We start from the raw sequence: 16,889 nt of genomic DNA, 5'->3' as shown, positions 1-16,889 counted from the left end.
TAGGTACGACACTTTTTACATCCACTTTGTCATAGGACATTCACTGTCTTGCTCTTCCCCCTAAAACGACCCTATCAGAGTGGCTAGTGACCTCTGTGTCACGAAACCCAATGGCTTCTTTTCAAAACTCATCTTAACAGACTGGCCTCTCTTGAAACCCTCTCTTGCTTTGGTGTCTTTGGAAACCTCACACTCTTGATTTTCCTTTTATGTCTATAGTTAACTTTTCCAATCTTTACTTTAGGTTCCTTTTTCTGCCCATTCTTTATTTTCAAGGATCGGCTTACTTCTCTTCACTTGAAGCACATTTTCTGGGTGACATGAGTTAATTCCATGACGATGACTCCAAAATCCATTTCTACCTAAGAGCTGTCTTATGAGCTCCAGAAACAGACATCCAAATATTTATTGATTATCTCTATTTGGATGCCTCACAGACATCTCAAACTCAACGTGTACAACACTGCACTCAAACTCTTTCCTGCCAAATTTGATTCTCTTTCCTCTGGTTCAGAGCTCAGCAAATGACACCTCAGGCCATTGAGTGCCAGGAACTTAAGAGCTACCTTTAACTCTTTCCTCTCCTTCTACTCTGACATCCAGTGAGTTACTAAGTCCTGTGTATTCTACTTCTTTCAAATTTGTCAAATTTGTTAACTCTCCATTCTTATTTGCACACCTTGGGCACATGTCAACTTGATTTTGTGCTTGGACTCCTGAGTCCTGGTCCCTGTTTTCCAGTTCTGTCTCTCTCCAGTGCATTCTCCACCTATATCCAGAGTGACCATGTCACTCTCCAACTTAAACTTTTTAGTTTACATCTATTGCCAGCAGGATGGAGTCCCAGCTACCATAGCTGGTGACATTGCTCCACCTTATTTGTCCAGGATCATTTTCTCTACTCTCATCTCTCTTTATGCATCCCTGTCCTACTGAACCATCTGTAGTTCCCCGAATTTGCCATATCCTGCTACCCATGAGCTTTGTACATGCTGCCCTGTTAGTCTGAAACTCCCCCCTCCATCTTATTTTTCACTTGGCTAATTCCCATGTGTCCTTATGTCTCCATTCAGAGGTTTCTTCCACTTTCTCTGACTCCTACCGTGGGTCAGTTTTCTCTTTGTGTCCCTATAGCGCCTTGTAACAAGGATGATTAGCATAGCTGTTGCTAATAACATTTGAGCACTTATTTGATGCCAGAACCTGTGCTAAGCAGGCTACATATCTTAACTCATCTAATGCTCACAACACCTTACGAGGTAATTAATATTTCCTCAGATAAATAATCCAAGCTACAGAGAAGTTACATAATTTTCCCAAGGTTCCACAACTAGTAAGTGACACAGTAGATTCTGAACTCAGGCATCTTATTGAAGACTTTACAAACTTGTAATCTCTTGCTTGTGCCTAACTTCCTAATTGGACCCTAAGTTCTTAGAAGGAAGTTGTATCCCTAGCACCCGACACAGTGATTGTCACAAAGTGTGCTCCCAATAAATACTATTTGAATAACTAAAAGAACAAGGTGGCATGTGGCTCAAAGAGGAAAGAGTTCTTGCCTAAAATCAGATTTACCCTGATTACCCTGAGATCACCTTCAGTGTCTGCCATCGTGATGTTTTGCCCCAAGAATACCAAATAACTTGCTGTCATCTAATCACCCCATAGAATTTCATTTCCTGTCCCATTCACCTCATGTACATTTCCCACTCTTGTCCAACTGGTAAACTCATATTCATCCTTCCACATCAAGCTCAGAATTCACTTTATTCCTGAGGGTTCCCAATCTTCATTGTAGATTCTAAATTTTAGTTCCTCCATACTTTATACATTTCAACATCATCATTATCAACAACAACAACATTAATTTAGACCATCATATATTTTTTTAACCAATGGTCCATTTTCTATTCATCTTTGTATCCCTAGTACTTCAGTGTTGTGCCCAGCACTCAGAGGGTGGTCAAAAAATGTTTGATATATTGATCGAACAGAATTAGGTTGGGTTTTGTTTCTGTAGATTACCACGGAGATATCTCAAACTCTGATACATCATGGCAGTTTAGTTGGCTCCTACAATGGCCAAGAATCGATTACTATTGGAGTTGTCCAACACTGGCATATTGGGAGACATGAGAAGAGGATATCACAATACCTTACGCCTGTTTCACTTTCCTGATCTGATCAAGGGTTTGGCAAAGGATATGTTACCTTTTCAAGTGTCATTCAAGTTGTGCCCACCAGATAAGTCACAAACATTTTAGGAAGGCAAGTCTATTTTCATTTAGAGATGGACTAAAGAGGCCAAAGAAGTCTGTGCAAATTTATAAGATGTCAAACCACCAACCCAATCTTGTAAGGGGAAAACAACTGTAAAATCTCCCAAAGTGTTATTTTTCCTGTCACTTCTATTTTAGTCCCTTTGTATTTCACTGGGGTCTTAGCACTTATTTTAGTTTAGTGATATCATATCTGAGCTTTCTAAATGTTCTACGTAATTACTGTGTCTTATTCCTCAAGCACACACCAAACTGCCAGATTAAGTTTCTCAAAGCACTGCTTTGATCAAGTCATTTCTCTGCTCAAGGACTCTCAGTGGCGCCTGACTATGGAATTAGGTGGGAACTCTGAGTCCAGATTTGCCTCCAGATGTTCTGCCACAATTGATTTGTGTAGAGCCTGACCCATGACACACATCTAGTAAGTGCTTTTGATGTTTTCATTGATTTTTCCATTGTGTTTTTGAAAGTGAAATCAGAAAACCTAGTTGAAGGAAAGTTCCATTTTGTGTCTTTCATTATTATCAATACTGGCAAATTATTAAGAGTAGATGCCTCTTGTTAAACAAAGATGCCACACGGTAAACAAAGTAAAGGCTACATACGTTAGAGAAAGCATCTTCCCAGGGGTCCCATATCCTAAATAAAACAGGCACATGAAGATATGACAGGTAATACACTTTAGGGAAAGATAAGTGGTATTTTCATTAATGACAACTTATAGAGATTTCCAGGAGGACCAAAGTAACTTCACAGCTGAAAGCTAACTCATTGCTTCTCAACTGAACTTCTAAGAGGAATATTCAGCCATGAGCATAATTAAACAAGTCCACAAGACATGAGAAAAGGATTACCCTGAATATGCTGGGTCAAGCAAACCAGGTGGCCAAGAACATGATGTTCTCTGCTTGAAAACCACCATTCAGTTGCCAGACTCTGCTGCTCTCTGGGCTCTCCCATTCAGTTTCTGGCCTTTGTCTCTCGCTCTCTCTCTCCAGTGCCCTTTCTTGGTTTAGATTTTATGTCCTCATCATCTGACACATCAAAGGATTAAAGAGTTCAAAGCCCTTCATGCTGCCAGTATTTTATTTAGTTAAAATCAACAAAAATGAAAACTTGTGCCCATTTTCCTCTTTGCAAGAAACCAAAATGCAAAATCAAGATGAAAGCACAAGAAGATCTGTGCTGTTCAAAATTAAAACTCATGTCTTCACATATGTATACTCTGTGACAAACTGCACCACTGGATTTTATGAAACTACTTCAATATTGCTAATTAAAATGCTCGAGACACTAACGAATTCTCAAATCAACCTCTGCCACTTTGTTGTACAAGTGGAACATTGGCAGATTTTCTTTCAATATCCAAAACACCATTTTTGGAACAAATTTGAAGTTTTGATTCATTCAACAATTATATCGAGTACCTACTATGTGTCAGACACTATAGTGGGTGCTGAGCAAGCAAAATGGGATGATTTTCTGATTTCAGAGGAATTCCGGTCTCTAAAGCAGTGCTTCTCAAACTACTTTTATTCATCTGTGCCCTCTTTTGATAAACACAAGTATCCTTCTCCAATTTCCCAGAAAGTCTAATGAATGCTCCAACACTAAGAATTACTGATACACAGAACATAGACTCAATTTTCTGTGTATCCTTCATAGACCAAAAGTCTTTGAGCTTTTACTTTTTATTTCAAAAGCAACACATTTATTTTCCATACACAAAACTGGATTGGAATATTAAATATCCTTTTTTGAACCACATATGCTAACCCCCCACCCCGGAACTGAAATTGAAATGCCTGCTTAGAATCACTGTTTGAGAATCACTGCTTTAAAGAGTTTTGGAGAAAAACCAGGCAAGCTCCCTCTCTCCCATCCAATCAAGTCTTAAAGGAATTAGAATTTTCCTACCTGACACAACAGCTGGTGGAGTATCATAATCCTGTCTTGGGACTGAATCTTTGAATGAAAAGAGCATGAGAAAGAATGCAATGAAGTACAAAAGAAAATAAAATAGAATTTTAGCTCTAAAACGTGGAAGTGCCCACTGTATGTCACATGGTACCTAAGGCTCCTGCCTTCAAGCACTCAAGGAGGCACTCTGACCCCTTGACAGTTGACAGTTGACACAACGGTCCCCACAACCACCACTCTGGACGTGTCGTTAGGCATCGTGTGACCTGCGAGGACAGCATCATCTGTCCCAGAGTATTGTCGTCTTCCTCATCTTTCATAACTTCGGTCCCTCCCTTGGGTCATCAACTTGCAATATGTACCCTCTTTGGCTGACACAAAAGTTCTACAAAGTGGCCCGTCAGGAAGGGGACCAAAGTGCAATATGAAACCCCAGTCCTGGAGAACAAAAGAAATAACTACAATTTCAAAAGAGATAAATGAAAAATTTGCACATTCCCAAATTCTATGGAGGCTGACATGTTTTGAAGCTAGAATTTTGTTATTGACCACTCATCTTGGGCTCTGTCCCCAGTGGTCGAGGCCAAGGAGTTTCGTGTGCTGGTATCGTGAAGACACAGATCAATAGAACAGAATATATTCAACAGATGGCTGCTGTCTTTTTCCAAAGTGTCATAAAACTGGAGGTGGCAAATTGTAGATCGAGGTTAATTAAACAACATGACAAACATTTCAAAAGTTGGGGTGATGTGGGACCAAATATAACTGCTTTTTTAAAGATGAAAAAGAGGTTTTGGCTTAATATCATTTCTTTAGCCAGGGATCTTACAAAGGAAAGTGGGACATGGCCCCACTTCTAAAAATGGAAAGTTCTAATTTCTCCAGCTCCCCTTGGAGGGTAAACTGTGTAAAAGGGACCGGGTATTGCTCATATTCAAATAAACTGCCCAAACATGGTTAAAAGGATGCTTTTGCATGACCCTCATTCCATTCATATGATCATTATTCCATTTTAAAAACTAAAATCTCAAACTTCACTTGTCCACCTACTTGGTAACTTAATTTGGACTATCACAAATTTATCCGTTTCATCTCCTTGCCACAAAAGGACAATGTTGATCACTCTCCCATGAGTGAACGGTGTGTGAAAAGACAGATTAGAACTTGAACAATGCAAGGCCAGCCAAGCAAGCATTGATCAAAGATTCAAATGCAAGTAAACCTTAGGCATGAGTTATTCTGTTTCTCAGAACAGGTATGTGAACTAGTGACTTGATTATAATCCCCAAATCTAGAATATATAAAATCATTTTCAAGGGGTCTCCAAATATTTTATTAATACTGGTAGTAACTCTGATTATCTTTTAAAAAACTAAGCACACATTATTACTACAAACAAACAAGACTGTGACACTAGTCATTTTCCAAGAATATATTTATAACATTTTAGAATTTATAAAAAATCATGCTCATTGTTGAATTCTTAGAGAATGTAGAAAAGTATCATGATTAATATAGAAATTATCCCTAATCCCATCATCTAGAAACCATCACACTTGTTTGTACTTGTTATAGCCTTATTTCATAAATATTTTTTCATAGTTGATACGAACTTCACACATGCAAATTTACATCCTGCTCTTTTGATTTAACATGATAGTTAATTCCTTCCTAATTATTTTATACACTTATAACTTCATGCTGCATTACATTCTAGTTTATGGATGGATTATGATTTATTTAATCTTCCTTATTAGACATTATAAAGAACACTGGGCTGAATATTTTTAAGATATATTTTCTGTTATTCTAGAATATTTCCAGAGAATAGGTCTTCAAAACTACAACTATTTGGTCGGGGAATAGAGCTATTTTTGAAATGTCTTTCAGGCCCACCCTGCTATCCAGCTGACACTTTCACAAATTTGGATTCCTACCATCACACTATCCATGCTTGAGAATGTATATCTCCCCACACCTTCGTCAGCAATGTGTATTATTTTAATAACTTTATTTAATGGGTTATATGTGTGTGTCTGTATTAGATTTACTGTTAAGTTGATCATTTTTCATATGTTTTTTGGCTTTCTATTTCCTCCTTTATCAACTATCTGTTCATTTCTTTGGCATTTTATACATTGGTAATTTTGTATTTTTTGCTAATTTATTGGAATTCAGAATCTAGTTTTTAAACAGCAAAAGCTTACTATTTGCAAATAAACTTTCATAATACTAGACTTTCACTTAATGCCTACTTGTTTATTGTTTATATTGTACTAACTTCAAAAATTCACTTATCTTACAACAAGACTAAATAAATTTTAAAAAACTCTTCCCTTTCATCTATATTTTCTTTCTTGTATTTAACCATTTTTAATTGATTGATACTTTTTCCTGAAAAAACATTTCAGGAGATGTACTCATTACCACTTGTGAATTTATGATACTGTTTCCCAATCATGAGTCCATTTAACATCGTGTATTGGTTTTTATCACTCTGTCTTAATACTTATATTCCTGGATAATAGTTGAAAATAGACAATCTCTAAGCAAAATGAATAATTCAGGATTTTCACCTGATACCATCAGAATTTCAAAGCAATACAGGAGGGATGGTGCCACTGAAAACTGTGAGAGAACTATGTTGAACAAGTCAAGAACAATTACAAGATTATCTCTGTGAGCGGCTAGGTTACACCACCAGAATCCAATGATGTCACAAATCACCAGTGGTCTGGAGACACAAACAGAACTGCAGATAAGGAGGCTGCAGAACAAAAACTTTTTATTTCTTTCCACAGATTCTGGTGACATTGTAAGCCACTGGTGACCACCAACTGAACAAATGAAAAGGAGATAAGAAACTTGTAAAACCAGATCGTCATGCAATTTGGAGGTTCTCATAACACAGTAAAATCCCCAATGGTTTCTGCTAAAGCTTACAATAGACTGATAAGAAATTACGGATAATAGGGCTTTGGTCCTTGAGGGAATCCTGTGACAAAAAATAAACAAAAGCAGAAAAGCTAGATACTTCTTCAAGGTCAGCAGAGCCCTGGAATAAAACCGTTATACTGCTTGCATAAAATTCATTTCTTTTAAGCGCTGCAGATTCTGTCCAGCTTAAAAATAGGCAAAGAATTGAACGATAAACATTTGAGGTGGCAAAGAATGGTTAATTAACCTACAAGGCATCCCTTTCAAAATGTGGGGTCATGGGGGACCAAATACATCTAATTTTATGAAGATGAAAAAGAGGCTTTGGCTCAGCTCAGTACACTTCCTTTACTCAGGGATCTTAGAAAAGAAAGCAGGACATAGCGTATGGCCTAAGGCACCCCTTCTGAAGATGGAAAATTCTAATCTAGTTCTAGGTCCCATTGGCCCTGAATCCTGCTTACTTTGGTTACTCCCTGGATCTCTCTGCTCTGCCCCTGGAAACTATTTCTGGACTTGAGGTTCCTGTCTTAATCTTGACTTGTCACTGTTCACACCTTGTTGTGCAGAATTTCAGTGAGCTCAGATGTCTGAAAGCCTCTGGAAAATTATAGTAGGAGAGAGACGTGGTCGGAGAGTTTTAGATTGACTGGCTGTGGCAATATGGCTGGGAACAGACTGGAGTAAATTGAGGTGGGAAACAGGAAGAACAGTTAGGGGACTATTACAGTTAATCAAACAAGGCCCAGGGCAGAGACTCTAGAATATGAAAGAAGGGATGTATTTGACAGATGTCTATGGGACTTGAATAGTAACTGTATGTGGTGGGACTTGAGAAGGAAAGGGTCTACACTGGGTCCTAAGTGTAGTGTTGGACTCCCCCGGTGAGTGGTCGTGGGTTCAGCTTGAGCAGGACCCTATAAGAGGAAGGGTCAGTGGGGAGAAAGCTTGGGAAGCTCATGAGATTAGTTTGGGTCATGTTGACTTCGAGATGTCAGAGGGAGAGTCACGTGGAAATATTTAGCAAGTGGTTGGACAAATGACTAAAATTCTAAAATGGTCTAAAATTCTAAGACAAGGTTAGCCCTGAGGACTCAGATATAAGAGTCTTCGTCATAGAAGGCAGAGTTCAAAACCATCGAAGTGGAGGAGCTGGTTAAGGAAATCATATATGAATGAGAAGTTTACAAACTTATTTAGCAGCCTAAGAAAGAAAAGAAGCAATGGCCAGAGAGATCAGAGGAGGACCAGGAAAACCTTGGGGAGGAGTCACAAACTGACAGCTCTTAGGAAAATTGGGTCCAATATTCAAACATAGGGAGATTTCCCATTAAAATCCAAGTAGTTTATCTTGAAAAACTGGAAGTTTTCCATATCTCATGCCATTAACGCTCACAACACCCCTGGGATATAAACATTACTTTTCCCACTTTGCAAAAGAGGAAATAAAAGTTCAGAGAGGTCAAGTAACCTGCCTAAACATGCACAGCTAATAAGGGGGCAGAACCAGGCTTTAAACTCAAATTCAACACCCACTGTTCTTTCCATGATACCAGGCCACCTTCCCAGCAATGGATAAAGTGTGTTGAAAAGATGTAATAAGGTGGTGAAATCTGATTAAAAGAATCAAAAGAATCAATAAGAGCCACTCCAAATGCCAATCAAAAATTCAGATAAAATGAATCTATGATATTATATCAAAGTGTAAGAGTGACAGTTTAAGAAAAAAGTATAACTTCCTGCTGGACACTCAACATTGTCAGTGATATTTTGTTGAATAAGTCTAAAAATTAATACTGTTTTCTCTCTGCCTTTTCAGAACCTTATGAAACTTTAAACCTTTGCAAAACATCAATTTACATAAAGCTTATAATGTTTTTAAGCATTAGTACAAATGTGAAGGAGGAAAATAATTTTTAAAAAAGCTAAAAGAAATTTGATGTTAAATATAAGCCACATGCTTAAAACTTTTGCTTTCTGAGAAAGAAAAGGGGATATATCATTACTGAATAATTTGGCTATTACCAGCTGGGCAAAAATTGTGGTCTTGTATAAACGTATCCTTTTTGAAAATACTCAAACACTAGTCATAATAGACATTATTGAATCAATAAGTATTGTACTTCCGACACTGTTCTATATAATTGAGCTTATTTTTCAATTTCTTAAAGGATTCAGTCATATTCTCAATGAACTTAGGTCATATTTCTCCTAGTTTCCTCCAAATTTGAATTTCAGTGAGTCAGCTGGCTTTGCTTTTGATTCAAATGAGTAGAATTTATAAAGTGTTTCTTTTTATGCTTTGCCTTACAACTCCCTCCTTTATCGGATTACAATTTGTCATTCAATACAGGAAAAGTGCATTACTTCATTTATTCATAATTTGTGATCATTTAAGTAGGGGAAAGCAGATATAAAGGGAAATCAGTAGTGGGACATGAGAAACTTCAAGCCTTCCAATATTGTCCTGGGATCTGCTTTATTAATAAATGAGAAAAGTGAGTACAGATAATCTTCACACATTACTAAAAGCTATAGAAATAATATCTTCAAATTCTAATGAAAATTAGCTGTACCACACTGTAAAATTAAACATAGTCTTAGACATGACTTTTAAAAGTCTAGTTCAGAGACCTAAAGAATCATTTGATCTAGTCTAAGCTTTCAGACACAGGTATCATCAAATGCTTTTTATAGGTTCAGCAACTGAGGCCTTCTAGATGGGTACTTTGTTTATGTTCATAAAACTAAATTTCTTTATTGAAACAATGGGACTCTTTCCACTAGGTATACAGACTTTCCTCCTATTTAGAGCAGATTACTGAGACCTCAGTGGACATGTCAGAAACGTCTTAAATCCTCAAAAGCCTGTGAGTCAACACATCTATGTAGCAAGCAAGCCATTGCTTTAAGGTAAAATCTCCAATATACAGCTAATGTACCTAGTGTACTTAGATGTTTGGAGATGTTGCCAGCATAACTGAGAAGAATCACAGTAGTGGTGACTATGAGACATATAGGCATAAAGTCATAGAGGCATATGGTTGAAGGGGTCCCACAGATCTCCATGTTCATTACTTCAACTGGATGGAGAGGGGCATTGAGATCAGGAGATGTTATATTCCTAAGGACAGACAGAAGCAATAGGGCTCCATCAGGCTTTCTATAGTATTAAAGCTGTCTCACTCAGAAGAAGATATATGTTTTCCTCTCTCTGTCTTTAAAAATGACAAAATTATCATCATTAACATTTATGAAAAATAAAAACTGTTGCATAGGATATTGGTTTTGACATTTTTCATTGTTCTCTATAATAAAGTTGCAGTATTCCATGTTGTATTTGACATTTGCCCTCCTGACCCTTTGGGGAACTGTCTTTGAAAAGATTTTTTAGAAAACAAAGGTTTGCCAATGATTTCAACTGCCTTGTTGATATAAAAGCAAGGCTGCAATGGGCATTTTTGAATATACTTTTGTGCCCTAAGGAAAAATGATGGCTAATCAAAAACATCCCTACCTATTAAAAAAATCAGGTACATTAGATTCCTTTCCTTTTTTGAACATCATCTATGTTGACATATTCAAAAGAAAGATTAGAATAAGTTGATTATGTGAGGTTCTCAATTACTTTTCATTGCTTTAAACATTGAAAGTAAATAAAAAGCCCTGCATATTAGTCATAATCAAGGTTGGCCCCTCTCTTGTGAATAACCTGGGGATGCTGTGAGCTGAAGTGGTAAATATCTGGGAAAGAAAAACTAGGCTCAAGTGTATTAAGTTACAAGGTCTAAAATAGACACACCTGGTGCATTGCATCATAGGAACCAGAAGTAACACAAATTTAAATGCAACGTGGTAGAACCTTCAGCCTTGTCAATGCGAGTAAATGTGCCCTGGAACTGTGCATGCAGAGGGCAGTTTATTCACAGTGGGACCTAAAAGGCATGTTAGTCAGTGGTGCAGAACCAGTTCTGCTGATGATGTCAGTAAGAACAGCGAGTATTGCACCTTATATTGATGAAGTCCAAGAAAACAAAAGGAAACAAACTCTTCAACTCACCGTTCCTGTTGTGCCCAACGAAAGGTGATTCATCTGTTGTGTCAAGGGGCCCATCATGTTTGCTGGCTGCATTGACATAGGATGGTCCATTGTTGGCGTAATCACAGCACCCTATAAGCACACACAACGTCCAACTGAAAACATGTTCCACAATGAAGGAAACTTTAAAAAAATAAACACAGTAGCTGTGTTAACATCATACGTGCTTACTTCTCACTAAAAAGGCTAACTTGAGCCATGTGTGATGTTTACATCCTTTCATTTCATTTTGTGCCTGTCTAAATATGTAACATTAGCGACTTTATCTCTGATGTGATTTATCTGTCATTGTCATTTATACTTCCAATATTCAATGTAGAATGTATTCTAAGACATCAGATATATCCTCTCTCACTGTTCTACATACAAACTTCTCTGACTGAAAAATATAAATACTATGGAAATTCTCTAATTGTTCTTGATATCGAGTAAAACTTTCGTTTTTGTCATTTACCCAGGATTTATACAGATAATTCTTGATCACCTTAATACAACCTTCCCTCAGGGGGATAATTCTGGTCCAGATGGGTTTCTTGATGGGATACCTTTAAAGGACATATTAAAATCTAACACAAATGTTATAAAAATCAAAGCTACTATTTCCCATATTTTTTTCCTCCTAATCTTTTGACCTACTTTCTTTCTATCTGTGCTTTTGACACAAGCCTAGAGGATACTAAACTGCTAAACGCTGGTCAAATGAAACAGCACTGAAATTTTTTTAAATGCAAAAATATCAAGTGTTTCATCAGGGAAAGGCCCACTTCCAGAATATGCTTTTTAATTTATCATAACTGTTGGAAATGCAAGAAATAATAGACATAAAAAAAAATTCTTTCCATATACAAAGTGTCACATGGCCCATGAAGCCTGGAGCCAGGCCATACTACCCTTCCCTTCCTTGTCCTTTCCACTATCCTACTATTCCACCTTAATTGACTAACTTAGAGAATGGAAAGATTTTTTTTTTAAATGGAAAAGCTAGAGTTGGATAGAATCTTTGAGACTGTATAATTCCAGTGCTTTATTTTAAAGATAGTAATAAAGGCAGAAGCTCATTTAAATACCCAGTGGTAGAAAAATGATTATGAATCTGAATGCTATTTTTTTCTGTAGACATTATTTTTCTATGTGACTTTTTTCATATAAATAAACATTTTGAAGAAAAAAAAATAAGTCAGATTCACGTGGATGGAAGGATCTCGGCACCCAAACTAATTACCCACAAGCAAATATGTCCTAAAATGCCTTAGCTCAGCATAATCAGTTTCTCGTGCTATTATCCAAATCCAGCTCCCTGACTGTACCTGTTAAAAGATCAGGCTGTCACTCAGCCTTCCTTGTGGGCTCTACCTCATCAGTACGGAAGGAAAATAGAAACTGAACCATATATTTGTAAATGATTGATATACAGAGCTAGCTTTGTTCTCAAAGACGTTTGGACTTTTGAGCTAGAATCAATCAAAACACATATGTTATTTTATAATCTGTAGCTTGTAAATAGACATAGTTGTGCATTTGCATTGCTTGAATTTCTTGATGCTTCCATAAACTGTCATTCATCAGAATGCTTCTCAAATGAGAGACATGATAAGCTTTTACTTAATTACAATTCAGAGACACAACACTTTTTCTTCCGGCTGCCTGAATTTAACAAAAGCATCTTTACTTTTTCCTTAAAAAAAAAGAAAAAAATTACTAGCCTTTATTTCAGGTATTTGTCATATCAAACTAGCAGTAAATACTTTGAGAAGAACTGAGACGCTTCTTAAATCACTTAGGGATAAACGATAGAATAATCTCAGAGTTAAGACAGAAGTTCTGAAGCATGCTTTTTTTAGCCAAAATGTGGCACTTTCACAACATTCTAATCCTTAGCAGGTGCAAGACTTCAATACTCTTCTTGAACTTGAGATTTAGGCTATCTTCTTAGAATATTTACCCCTAGAGGTTCTGACACACAGCTAACTTGTGACAGTCCCGGAAACCCCACAATTCTAATCAGATTGCCCTAGTCACATAAAGAATTGTTCATCATATATCAGAGATAAAGACCAAATTGTGTTTGGCCAGGAAACTTTCTTCGCAATGCCCTAGGGGTGACCTCACTCCCCAGCCGTGTGAGAGGTAGTCTTAAGTCTTTTTTGGGGGTGGCAACACGTAAATGAGATAAGGTGAGCCTGTGACAGACAGCTAAATCAAAATCCATGCATGATAAGTATAGAAGGATTGAATGTCTGCATTTGGAATTAATTTCGGAAGGATCGTCTGGTCTCTTTAGAGAATCTTTTCATGGAAAGTGCTTGGGGACTCATTTGATTACAGATGCCACAGAGTGAACACTGCTTCTGTGTATAAACCAGAAACCTGACAATCAAAGCGAAGAGTGTGTGTGTGTGTGTGTGTGTGTGTGTGGTGGGGGGAGGGATGTGTCATCATTTAGAATTGGAAATAGCAAAGCTAGGCACGGAAGACAACGTAAGAGAAACATTCCTAACCAGGCCAGCTACTGCAAATAAAATGAACAATGAAATAAGGCTTCTTGGGGGAGGACACATCAGGTCATACATTCTTATTCGAATTTAGTAAAAATGTTCAAGAAACACAGGATTCCAACAAATGATTAAGATCATACATTTCTTAAGAATCTCAAGGGATGGAAGAAACTTACAAGCAGTAAGTTGGAAATAGCAGACAGGAACCCCTTGGGGAAACACACTGTCTTGATGGCGCTTTACCAGGGACAGACAACTTAGGGAGTTTGAAGTGCTGGTTATCTACAACAGAGACTGGGCTTTGCCAGTCACTGTGTTCATCAATTGCAATTCAGCTACAGAATCTCTTTTGTATTGTGTAAGACATGAAAAAGTGTGAGGGAGAGAAAAAAGAAAGAAAAAATAACAACAGAGGAAGAGAAAAATCTATGGTTGTTAATGCAAAATTATAACCGTGCCTCACTAAATCCCTTCCTATCCGATGCATTTAAGCCATAGACTGAAGAGCGTTTTGTGACAGATGTTGCCAACACACTAAGGGTAATTTCATTTACTCAAAAGGTATAGAATGTGCTGTCTGACGGAGTTTGCTTGGCAAATGGCAAAGCAAGAGGAAACAGATTTTTCATTTTAGCATCTCCGGATGTCTGGGTTTGCTCAATGTTTAAGCTGCAAAGAAAAATACTGTAACATGCTGTAATTCCACTAAAAAGCACAATGACCAGACAGCGGATGGGACTGCCTGGTCTGTTTTAGCCACGGCCTCTGCAAAACAAAGCTGTTCACACTCAAGTGTCATAGGGTGGAGCCGTTTGCCCTAATTCTGAAATAAACAATTTCAACAGGATTTTGGATAAAGTGTCCAAAGATCATTGATGTGGAATAAATATATCTGACCTAAGGCCACAAAAGCATCTGTGTTGTTAACCTCCTGCCAATATTTGAAAGAAATTTTAAGTCTAGGAGAGTTCACTGATATTTTAATTTTCTAACAGAAATATAGGATCATTGGCAAATTGGGGAAAACACCAGCAAGGCTCTCTCCCATCAAGAACACACATAGCTGGTTTAAAACCTACATTAATGCCATGATATGGACCACAATGAGAATTACCTGTATGAATGTTCCTGTGAATGTCAATATTCTAGGCCAGTGCCACTCCAAATAAGATCAAGAATTTAAATTCGACTCTCTGGGCTTCGGGCATTGGAATCTGTGTTTTAATAAACTCTCCACCAGCTTGAGTGTGTTTTATAATGCACTGAACTGGAGAGACTATGGGCATTGAATTATTCAAAACATGGTAGGTGAAGGAGTGATATGTGGGGAGGAGGTGATCAAAGAAATCAGTGAGACTTGATATATCTTGTTATCTCATTTTATTTACCTTTTAGAACTCTTCCAAATATTAGAGGAAAGAAATCAATATCAATTTTCACCTGTCATGTTTCACACTCCAATTATTAACCAATGCAAATTTGACCAGTTTTCTGTACCACCTGCTCTGCAATAATATTTCTGAGCCTTTATTAAAAATGTAAAATTGTCGTTGAATTTCCAAAATAAAATAAAATAAAATAAACTCTCCAAATGATTCTGATGCCCCCTAAATTTGAGATGTGTGCTCTGTCTATAAACGGCTATTGTATAAGTCAGTGCTACAAATACTTGGTCTTACTTTATTTATACTGTTTCTCAATTATTTGTTTTAAACCAATCTTGTGATAGGGTATGAGCCTTTGTGTAGTAATTATATTACATTTTGTTTAAAAATGCAAAGAGGTCAAGCCTGCATTTTTGACGAGCTGAAATGGGGTGATTATCTGAGTAATTCAGGCCTCAGTCTGATGATCTGACATGTTTCTTTTTGATCAGTGTGCTTGTGTTGGAGCACATTTAAAATTCCTTCCTGTTTGGAATCTTAGGGAGCCTTGAATCTGAAATCACAGAAATGTAAAAGTATTAATAAAAGGTAGGAAAATTATAACGTAAGTGAAAAAAAGGAAAAGAAATATCACCCTCTCTTTCCCTCTTGTCCTATCTAGATGTCTCAGGTCAAGATGTTTGCAGCCCAACCTGGTATATATAGGATGGATAAACAACAAGGTCCTACTGTATAGCACAGGGCACTGTATTCAATATCTTGTGACAAACCATAATGGAAAAGAATATGAAAAAGAATGTATATATGTGTATAACTGAGTCACTTTGCTGTACAGCAGTAATTAACACAACATTGTAATTCAACTATACTTCAATAAAAAAATAAATTAAAAATAAGAAAAAAACAAAAAGAAACTTTATGTTTCTTCCAAAAAAGAAAAAAATGTTTGCAGCCCATATTGTGCTCTTTTCCTATGGTCACTTATGCAAAACCATAGGACTTGTTAGTAGTAATCATTCAACATGACTTAAAAAAATGTGGTTTAAGGTCATTTGTCTTCTTTCTCATCTGTGTGTTTTCTGGTTCTCAGTTTTTAATATTTCTAGAATAAATACCTAGTGGAGTTTGCATACACCAGGCTATTTTTAGCACATGTGATGTACAGAGAATGATATGCCTTTACAAGTAAACTAGTTACTGTAACGGATTTTCCAGTAGCAATGATGTTTTCATAATATAAATGGCATAAAGTTATTTCACTTAACTTGGGAAATAGCTAACCAAATGCGGCGCCTTGCTATATGAGTGTGTGACACTCCATGCTGTGTATGTAGAGATGTTTCACCTTTTCATTTGTTGATGTTGGCGTGGGTTTTGTTTTCTTTTGTTTTGTTTGCAGGGGTGCTTGGTGAGGTTTACATAGGGCTGCCTAGGGAGAGATAAAAAAGGATTGGGAAAGATTTCCCCATCCTCAGAAACGCTCATTAATCCTCAACTACCTTGATCAATGTCCAACTTGCAGAGGATGGTCTGTCTTAAAAAAATATATATATATATTTGAAACCCAGAAAGCTGTGGCAAAGCTGGTAGACTTCCACTCTGGAAGCATTTTGGAATGATCTCCAACAAACACTGGAGGCTTGGGAGAATCATGAATAACCAGGTGTGGAAGCCAGGCTGCCTTGAGGACCCCATGTTAGCCCCTATCCTTCCTTCCCTTTATTATTCTCCACTTGCTTCTTTCAATATACCTTCCAAGAGGGCGAGGGTAATG

General features: G+C 37.2%; 1 protein-coding gene across 3 annotated transcripts in view; it reads right to left on the bottom strand.

Annotated features, from left to right (window-relative positions):
- The window catches only part of RBMS3 (RNA binding motif single stranded interacting protein 3), a 714,611-nt gene that overhangs the window by 58,087 nt on the left and 639,635 nt on the right, over window positions 1–16,889 (bottom strand). For 2 of the 3 annotated variants that reach the window (XM_060022083.1, XM_060022084.1), the window contains exons 11-12: window positions 11,197–11,307; window positions 4,197–4,244 (exon numbers count right to left, since the gene is read on the bottom strand). In XM_060022083.1, the coding sequence (XP_059878066.1) occupies window positions 4,197–4,244; window positions 11,197–11,307 (159 nt within the window). The remainder of the gene's footprint in view (window positions 1–4,196; window positions 4,245–11,196; window positions 11,308–16,889) is intronic. The other variant, XM_060022086.1, reaches the window with a different exon arrangement.

The sequence above is a fragment of the Delphinus delphis genome, chromosome 10, assembly GCF_949987515.2.
Source record: "Delphinus delphis chromosome 10, mDelDel1.2, whole genome shotgun sequence".
In the NCBI taxonomy this organism is placed as follows: domain Eukaryota; kingdom Metazoa; phylum Chordata; class Mammalia; order Artiodactyla; family Delphinidae; genus Delphinus; species Delphinus delphis.
The sequence above is the reverse complement of the archived record's forward strand: the minus strand, read 5'-3'. Positions and strand labels throughout refer to the sequence as shown.